The 10,197-nt window shown below is 38.7% G+C and overlaps 1 protein-coding gene and 1 long non-coding RNA gene across 2 annotated transcripts in view; one reads left to right on the top strand and one right to left on the bottom strand.

Moving 5' to 3' along the window:
* The first annotated feature begins 697 nt into the window (after positions 1–697).
* Positions 698–10,197, top strand: part of sass6 (SAS-6 centriolar assembly protein) — a 26,337-nt gene continuing 16,837 nt past the window's right edge. The window contains exons 1-2 of the mRNA XM_046050087.1: positions 698–969; positions 8,880–8,937. Coding sequence (XP_045906043.1) covers positions 908–969; positions 8,880–8,937 — 120 coding nt within the window. The 5' untranslated portion in view covers positions 698–907. The remainder of the gene's footprint in view (positions 970–8,879; positions 8,938–10,197) is intronic.
* Positions 4,393–6,432, bottom strand: LOC123970862. The gene is made up of 2 exons (XR_006825082.1): positions 6,322–6,432; positions 4,393–4,979 (listed from the first exon to the last, which is right to left on the bottom strand). It is a non-coding gene; the product is annotated as an uncharacterized LOC123970862 (long non-coding RNA).

The raw sequence follows: 10,197 nt of genomic DNA, 5'->3' as shown, positions 1-10,197 counted from the left end.
TGTTTTTCCCAACTTCCTCAAAATAATAAGAACATTCATGCTTTATTTCAGAAAGAAATTGTTTCTATTCCAAATCGATTTGTAAATGATATTGACTGGAAAAAAGATACTTGATAGTAAACAAGGTGAAAAGAAGTGTCGTTCAGAATAATTCACAGATATTACCCTGCTAATTATTACATGGTTAAATTTAAAAGAGACATCAATACAAACTGTTCTTTTTGTAAAGACCACCCAGAAACTGTTTTGCACCTCTTTTGGTATTGCTCACACACCAGAACATTTTGGCAAAACCTCAGCAGATTCATCATTGACCATATTTATAAAGACTTTGCCTTACTGTGAAATAATGTTGTATTTTGCTTTTATAGAAGTCAAAGTAAAGAAAAGATGTACTTCATTATAAATTTATTAATTCTTTTAGCAAAATTTCACACTCATAAATGTAAATTGTTATGTATATTTTGATAAGTCACTTATAATATGTATCCTTTTTTTTGCAATAAAGATGACCTTTAAAAAAGGAGACTTGAGAAGCACCCTATATGTGAAACTGGTTTTATGCAGCCATGTTTGTCTGTAAATTTTGCTATTTTCAATAAAGAGGGGGAAAAATCTACCGGTAAAAGAAGAACAAGGAGCCGGAGCCACTCCTAGTCGGTAGGTGGCGGTAGGTGCCAACCGCACTTAACGTCATCCAGCCAGTTTCCGTTTCCAGGGTGATTCAGTTGGCGGGTGAAAAGCGCCAAATCAAAAATACCAAGGAAATAACAATGAAAGTGTGAAGAGTCCGTGTGATGAAAGACAACGCATCTCAGTATAAATCGCTCCCCCTCACATTTTAGCCTTTAACGTTGACCGGTTCACGTTACCTTCCTAGTAACAGACTCGTTCACTTTGTTCAAACATGGAGGAACTGTTCAGCAAAGTGTTACAAGTGCTCGTGAGGTGCCGGGACAACGAGGAAAGGTAAGACTGCAAACACCCCAGGATAATCTCATGGATGGAGATGGGCAGATGAAGCTTTGGGGCTTTCTTTCTATTTGTGCCGAAAAAGACTGAAAGCTTCGGGGCTTCAAACACCAGAACCGTGACATGGAGGCGTATAGCAGCCCCCCATGAACGGAGCTGAAGCACCACCACACCTCAGAGTTTAACAGATTTACTCTCGTATGTTGTTCATAGAAGTAATTAACTGCGGTCAGCCAGCCCGACACAATGACAATTGCTTCATATTTTAGCTGTCATAAAAATGTGTTTTTAAGAGGTTTTTTGAATGGCGCCAGAGTGACACTGACAAAGACCATACACATTTTAAAGTTATTTTACCATACAGGTTTTGATCAAATTAAAGGGGAAATTACCTTAAATCACTTTGTATCATCATTGTAGCACATGTCCATTGGCCTGATCTTGTGCTTTCTGTCTCTAACTTCAATAAACTATTCTTGTGGATTTATTGATGACAGCTAGCAGATGTCATCTGCTGTAATCAGGTGACGTCTGGTAATACAGCTTGTGAGGGATAACCTCTGAATAATAGTGACGTGCGGATCGATCCTAAAGATTCGATATTTCTGATACCAACGTTTCCTGCTCTAGGAGCGATACTCATACACAGTCATTTGGCGTGAGTGTGTGTTTTATTATCTTTATTATTAAGTATCTTACTGTCACCAGGATGGTCTAATTATACTCGGTTGATAGGAACTACTTTTCCTTCCACCTGTCAAAGTCATGCTTGCACTACGGCTCTGTGACGGAGCTTCTTTGAAGTGAGCCGCTGCAGCCCTTTACATTTCCCGCGATTGAATACTGACTCTGGCTGACTGTAGAAACAGAAGGTAATAAAGATGATGTGTGTGCAAAGACCGTGAAATACTTTAGCAACACTGCAAACTTCGCTAAACATCTGAGATTAAGTCTGTCACAATAATAGGATGATGTTATGAAGTGGCAGTTCAGAGTAGGATATTTTTATTATAATTAAAGAATATGACAGTAGTTTGATGTCTTGTCATTATGCAGCTATTATTTTGAAGTGGTAAGACCACAGCCTACTCCTTATTTCTCTCATAAATACAGAAACGGGAGAGGGAGGTCACATTAAACTAGAAATAAAGTATGGTAAAAATACAATACCAGCCTGGGTATTACTTGGTATTGGATCGGATAGGAATTAAGTGGTATCGCACATCACTACTGAATAATACCCTGCATTTCAGCTGCTGAGTTACTAACCGGAAGGTCATGGTTCGATCCCCGGCTTCTTGTCGAAGTTTCCTTGGGCAAGACGGTGAACCCCAAATCGCTGTATGTATGTGCAGTTGGCACCTTAACCTCTGCAGTCTGTCTGTGAATGGATAACATAATCTAAAGCGCTTTGAGTGGAAAGACTATAAAGGCAGAAAACAAATGAGCATTTAATGTTAGCTTTACAGACTAGACCAGTAAGTATGTACAGTGTGTTGAGCAGTGTACTAATGGATGTTAAGAAGTATACTACCAGTCAAAAGTTTGGACACACCTTCCCATTCAATGGGTTTTCTTAATAATAATATAATTATTTTTCTGCATTGTAGAATAGCTGTAAGTATTAATAAAAGGAGTCGTTATATGTCATGAAGCCACTGGGGAGGAAAAAGGCTCTATTTCCAGAAAATGTGAATAAATATTAATAGAAAATAGAATATGCACTCAAATATGATATGAAGTAGTGCCTCTTTTTCCCAGTTTAGTACTGCAATTCAGTATTGGTTTGGAGTCCCTGAATCACATGACATAGAAGCTATTGGGGGAAAACACAATTAATTTCCATAAAATATTTATAGAAATTAGAAAAGGTATCCAAATCTAATATGAAGAGATGCGTCTTATTTGCCTACTGTAGTACTACAATTCAGCAGAGGTTTGAGTCCCTGAATCACATGACACAGAAGCTGTTAAAATAAATGATTTTTGCATAACACTATTATAGCACTAGTAATTTATTGATGGTCCCTAAGAAAACCACCCTTATGCTGCCAACACTGGGTGAACCTGGGGTACAGAAAGCGCTTTGCAGGTTTGAAAATGCGAGGCGCACAGCAAACTGGCTGAATTTAGAAAAGAGCTGTGTGTTGCGTGGTTTTTTTGTTTGTTTGTTTTTTTATGTTGCTAGGCAACCACCGAATCAGCTGTCCTGTCAGTCTAATCAAGATTATAGTGCCAGCGATCTGTAATCTTTGGTTTACTGAAAGTAAAAACTGTCATATTAGCAGAAACAAAAGGCACAGAAAGAGGTCTGTGTCTTTTGTTGCTAAAAACATCTGCTTTTAAAAAAATGGAAAAACGAAGGGCGCTTCGTTTTTTTTTTTATACCGTCACCATATATAATTGCTGCTGTTGCACCTGAATTTCCTTTAGTACAGTCTGATCTTAACTAGTTTCCATGATCATACAGCCTGTGGACTTGCACAGTTTCTATGATCAAGTGTTGTGCTATTCCCAGTCTATGGCTATACCTTATTTGCTTCTAGTGGTGGGTTCTGCTGAAATTAGAAAGATATTAGGGCTAATTTGGCTTTTAGTTATGATTATGTAGTTTGTCATTTGTTCTGCTGTCTTTGGCAGAATTTGTTAATTTGTGTAGGCAGCAAAATAAAAGTGGAAATAGCGATAACATTTCATTATACTTCCAATTTTACGATACTAAAATGTTAAAATCAGTGTTCTTCAATTATGTATTATGTAAAAACTTTAATATTTAAGATTTAAATATTTACCTTCTGAGCCATGACCCTCTAATTTCCAAGTTTTGCAGTTTAAGAAGCAACATTATATATTTTACACAGCCCTGTTCTTCCCCCATTTACATTGATCTGAACTGGCACTAATGACAAAACCTGGACTCATCACATGGAGACAAAACTCAGGAACTTTATTCCATAGGGCAGGAAAGTTTGTAGTCTCCTTATGCTACACACAGAACATAACAGATAGTTAGATATACATTTGAATATGGTAACATAAAACATCGCCTATACAGTTATTATTTTACAAATAGACATACACATATACACCCAGGAAATAATAATTGTCCAGTGCATTTTTTAAATTTGTGTCAGGGAGAATGTAAACAGCAGTAAGATTGTAATGATAATATGGTTTTCTCCAACTGGATCTCAGTCTTTTTTTTTACTGCAGGTAAAAAAGTTTTTGATCATCCAGTACTTGATGTCAAGGTTATTACTAGGCCTGATGATATCATGTGAAAGTGAAATAACACAACTGAGCCTTGTGGGACCTCAAAGAAAATAATTGCCAGTTTAAAAGTTGTCAAGAGACACAGAGAATGTCCTGGCAGTTAGATAGGAAGAGAGCCTCTTTAAGACACGGCCACATTGCCCAAAAGAATTTTCTAGTTTACTGATTAAAATGCTGTGGTTGACAGTATCTAAGGCTGCAGTCCGTTCCAGAAATACTAGGATAGAAGGTTTGTTTGCAGCATTGTTGATCTTTCAATCACTGACTACTTCAAAGCTGTTTCAGTGCTGTGGCTGGTCCTGAAGCCAGATTGATCCACATCATATAGATTGTGGAGGGAGAGGTAATTATGCAGTTGTTTGTAGACATTCTTTTCAAATATTTTACTAGGAAAAGGGATATTGGAGATTGGTCTGTAGTTGCTTATGGGTCTAAGGGGTTCTTTGAAAAAAAAATTGTGGGTCAAGGAAGCAGGTGGAGGAGTTTGGATCTGCTTTATCACCTCTTTTGGATCATAGAGGTAGTAGGTGAAAAATGATGCATTGTGCCCACAGTGTTGTGATGGTGTAGGGGCATGAGATGAACAAAAGATGATTAGGGTTGGAGATCTGAAGGCATCTGAAGGAAGTTTGAGAATAATGTCAGATGAGATGGCGTGGGCAGTGGCGAAAGGGGGATGCATGGCTGGCTGTCCAGCAGAAGGCAAACGTGAGGCAGAGGAGCAGGCGGTGATCCTGAGGTACAAGAAACAAAAGGTTAGTCACAAAGAAAACATTACGAAGCAAAGGAGAGATGATGAGGCAGGAGCTCTGAGTTGATTGAGCCTGAGATGTGAAACTGAGTTTTCAGTTCTTAAACAGCTGATCAAAACTAGTACAATCAACCCTGAGTGTGTTTACTGAGTTAGTAAGTGGGGAATGAAAAGAAAACTACAATTCACTATGGCAATGAGTAAATAAAGAGCGAAGTCTCCATTTTAATCCAGTGGGGCTAGAAATATGAATGCATGCCAACACGGACCATTTCATTTATCTTAAAAAACTGTAGTGGAGGAAGGACTAATGATTCAACACTCTAACATTTGATTCAGTGAAGCACATTCATTGTTTAATATTGTTGTTGATATGCTTCTGTATGTTTCATTGGATTTATTTAGCTGATGGGGACAAAATACAGGTGGCAATAACTGAAGATGAAATTATGAATCAAACAGATAAGACAGTTTACTCAAATACCTGTGAATGTAAAGTCACAGTCCAACCCATTAATAAAGATTGTGGTGATTTGCAGTTGAAAATTCGTCTAGGTTCAAATTAACTCTATTTTACATGCATTTTGAAGACTATCTGTAGATGTTCAAAGACTTTGGAACTCCATTTAGTCCATACCCAACATTAATCATGGTGCATCAAATTTTGGTTACTGTGTCGAGTTTATGCCCTAACTTAGGAGAGAAGTAATTGTTGCACATCTGAATAAAAATTCAGTGTGGCTTTGAATATCTTTAATAAAATAAAGATATAACTCACATAAATCACATAACTCACTAACAGTATACCAATAAAGGAAAACATTTTGCACAACTCCTACATTATACAGATTTGTATTGTAGCTCCTGTTTATTACAGCATGTACAGTCATGTTACAGGCTTTACAGACACAATTTCTTATATGTATGACCACAAGGTCTTAAGCGGATGATACATGGACTATTACGTCTACTTGTGTACGTTCCGTTCATATATTATGTCTGCTTACAACATACACAAACAGATTGGTACATTGTTATGAGCATGGACTGCACTGCCTTGTTGAGGCTGTTCCTAACATAACTCACTAACATTATACTCCCTCTTGTGGTAAAAGTGGGATGTAACACTTACTTTTTAACAATGCCCTGCTTGCGTACAGCACAATACATGAAGAAACAAAAAAACAAACCACTGCTACATTCTAAACAATATGTAGCATATATAGCCGCATTTAAAACCTGCATGTACCGACAGTAACCTAACTCATGCATGTCAGCAACAGTTAGCCTCATATAGCTAACTTGCTAATTTTATCATATCTTACCTGCTGTACTGTCCGCTGCTTTCTTGTCAGATGGATAGCATTCCTTTCACTGTTGACTTTGTGTGTGAGGCCACATGGACAGAAAGGCTGTACACTTAGTTATGGTATTATAAATGATAGTCCTCCCTTCAGCCCTGCTCACTTCCTCTGCTTGCTTTCATGGCAGTGTGCTGGCAGTCAGAGCTCCCCCTGCAGTCCATAAAGTGCCTCTGCGCCTCAGCCGTTCCAAACCCTCCCTAACCCTAGCCTTTGGGTCACGCCTCCTCATTTGAATACACGACTCAATCCTCAATCCCCAAATCCCCAAATCCCCAATCCTAAATCCCCAATCCCCAAATCACCAGTCCTAAATGGCTAAATGACTAAATGCCCAATCCTAAATACAAAATGCCCTATCCTAAATACCAAATTCATTTTCGACTTCGACTTTTAGGTTATATATATGCATATGCCCAACACTTGCAGTTTGTGTTCATATCTTTCTGTTTCTTATATTGAAAGGTGATCCAAATGAAATTTGACTGCTAATTTGAAAACTACGAATAGTAGGCTGTTTCGTTACAGCCACAGACTGAGTGTTGCTATGCAGAGCAAATGACCATATATGGAATACCAGCTCCATGGATTTCTTTTAAATACTTTAACTTCATTATTTGAAGCTTTGGCCATGTTTAACATGAACATCCAACATTGTAACATTTTAGATAAATCATAAAAAATGGAAAGGCGCGCGTGCAGTCAATATTGACTACCAGCTACATACAGGGTGCTAGCCTTGAAAACCGTGCTGTATTCTAACATTAACTTAGCAAGGAGCCTAGCTAATAAGAAAAGCTAATAACTTTTTTTAATCTGGGTGTCCGACATTGACAGCGCTGTGTTGGACAGATTTGTGCAGCAGTGTTCATGAGGGAGAGAGAGCAAGAGAGAGGGGGACAGGTAAGCAAGACAGAGAGAGGGACAAGCGAGAGGATGTGTGCTACGGCGCTCAGCAATCAAATATAAATTTTAAATAGGCCTAGTAAAAAGAAAAATAAATTTAAAAAAAATCGAAAATCAGTATGTGTCGGTCAGCGTTGATATTGTGGTGGGCCATAATAAATAAACGAAGGTATGGGAAACACTGCGTTACAACATTAATTATTTTAGAAAATTATTATTATTTATTTCCAAAACCTAAAAAATTTAGCACTTCAAATAAAAAGGCGTGTTCAATAGTGTCAAATGCCTTATAAAAGTCCAGGGGCGTTTTCAGCGCTGACAAAATGTAGTAAAAGGTTTTTTTCAATGGAAACTGTGGTGCCTTGAACACCCTGTTGTGTGCACATGCACACTGCATTTTCCTGCCTTTTAAACATGGTTGTGTTTACAAACTTGTTGCAGCTGATTGGGTAACACCTGTGACACGACCACTAAATGCAAGAAAACATACCTCGAAGCCCGTTGTGGAACGTTGCACAACGTTTTGAGATTGAACTCCCCCCTGGTGTAATTATGTCTATTTCGACCCTTTGGCTGATTGACACTTATCAATGATCTGTGATAATCCCTCATTCAGACAATTAGCATAGACAAGTGCCAGCAGTTACAGGCTACATAACAAGGGAATTGGTCTCCAACTGACCAGTAAGAGAGGAAATCTTTATCAAGTTTGGGAATTGGAGTGATGAATGAATGAATGAATGAAGCCTTTATTTGTCCCACAGTGGGGAAATTGCAAGAAATTGGAGTAAGCCTCCGGGCCGCAGCTATATTCAGCTCCGCCACTCGCTTCCCAGAAAAGAATTAATGCAGACAGCAACATAGTATACATGACAATGCATAATAATACACAAGACAACACACATTACATGCTGTCACATGATGGGATTTTTTGAGGTGACTTGTAAAGAATGTAATGAGACCATGTTATATAGTAGAAGAAAGATTTCTATTTGATATACAGTTTAAGAAGGCGTTGGAGCAGTTCCCTGATATCGTTCCAGAAGATCTTGATATTAATAAGTGTATGTGCATAAGACAAGAGAGTTAACATCAACACAAGCAGAGGTTTGTGTGCTGCGTACTGTATCACATGATGACCTTCACAGCCTTCAGAGTTGCAGTCCATTTGCAAAGGCCCATTGTATTCATCTATCTAGTCTTCTTCCCTTATCAGGCCCTCCTTTACCTGGGCCTCCTATGTTAATAAATCTTAGTTTACTCCTATCGAGCCTGGCTCTAGGTGTTATCAACTTTATGTGAGAATCCAACAAGGCCTCATTGTCTCTTGTTTTGGATGTCTAATTAATTTTGAATCATGGTAGCCACCCTAACTTCCCCTCCTGCCAATTAGCAACACTGTTTTACTGGTTTACGTGTGTCTTTGCACACTGTGAGGTGTGTGTGTGTGTGTTGTGAAGTCTTCGGTCTATGTCTTCCTACAAAAATGTGAAGGCCGAAGGTTTGAAATGACTGTCCAACAATATCTTTATATTAGCTCAGATTATGGCATACATACTGTTTGAAGCCAGATGTTTATTAACCAGTTTATCAGTTTTGATATTTTCATTTTATAGGAAAGCAAATATCCGTGTCACAATTGGGCTTCAGTTGGCAAGTTCAGTACACAAAAGGGTGAGTAAGAATTTGGCCTAAACAATTTAAATAGTGTTCTCTGTTTTTGTATATTAGTAGGATGGATGGATGGTAGTTGTACAGATGCTGGTCATATAATTAGAATATCATCAAAAAGTTGATTTATTTATTTATTCCATTCAAAAAGTGAAACTTGTATAATGTATACATTCATTCCACACAGACTGATATATTTAAAGTGTTCATTCCTTTTAATTTTGATGATCATAACTGACAACTAATGAAAACCCCAAAATCAGTATCTCAGAAAATTTGAATATTGTGAAAAGGTTCAATATTGAAGACACTTGGTGCCACACTCTAATCAGCTAATTAACTCAAAACACCTGCAAAGGCCTTTAAATGGCCTCTCAAAAGACGACCATTGACACCTTGCACAAGGAGGGCAAGACACAAAAGGTCATTGCTAAAGAGGCTGGCTGTTCACAGAGCTCTGTGTCCAAGCACATTAATAGAGAGGCGAAGGGAAGGAAAAGATGTGGTAGAAAAAAGTGTACAAGCAATAGGGATAACCGCACCCTGGAGAGGATTGTGAAACAAAACCCATTCAAAAATGTGGGGGAGATTCACAAAGAGTGGACTGCAGCTGGAGTCAGTGCTTCAAGAACCACCACGCACAGACGTATGCAAGACATGGGTTTCAGCTGTCGCATTCCTTGTGTCAAGCCACTCTTGAACAAGACACAGCGTCAGAAGCGTCTCGCCTGGGCTAAAGACAAAAAGGACTGGACTGCTGCGGAGTGGTCCAAAGTTATGTTCTCTGATGAAAGTAAATTTTGCATTTCCTTTGGAAGTCAAGGTCCCAGAGTCTGGAAGAAGAGAGGAGAGGCACACAATCCACGTTGCTTGAAGTCCAGTGTAAAGTTTCCACAGTCAGTGATGGTTTGGGGTGCCATGTCATCTGCTGGTGTTGGTCCACTGTGTTCTCTGAAGTCCAAGGTCAACGCAGCCGTCTACCAGGAAGTTTTAAAGGACTTCATGCTTCCTGCTGCTGACCAACTTTATGGAGATGTAGATTTCATTTTCCAACAGGACTTGGCACCTGCACACAGTGCCAAAGCTACCAGGACCTGGTTTAAGGACCATAGTATCCCTGTTCTTAATTGGCCAGCAAACTCACCTGACCTTAACCCTATATAAAATCTGTGGGGTATTGTGAAGAGGAAGATGTGATACGCCAGAGCCAACATTGCAGAAGAGTTGAAGCTATCTATCACTATCAGAGCAACCTGGACTCTC

The sequence above is a fragment of the Micropterus dolomieu genome, linkage group LG05 (genome assembly GCF_021292245.1).
Source record: "Micropterus dolomieu isolate WLL.071019.BEF.003 ecotype Adirondacks linkage group LG05, ASM2129224v1, whole genome shotgun sequence".
Lineage (NCBI taxonomy): Eukaryota > Metazoa > Chordata > Actinopteri > Centrarchiformes > Centrarchidae > Micropterus > Micropterus dolomieu.
The sequence above is the reverse complement of the archived record's forward strand: the minus strand, read 5'-3'. Positions and strand labels throughout refer to the sequence as shown.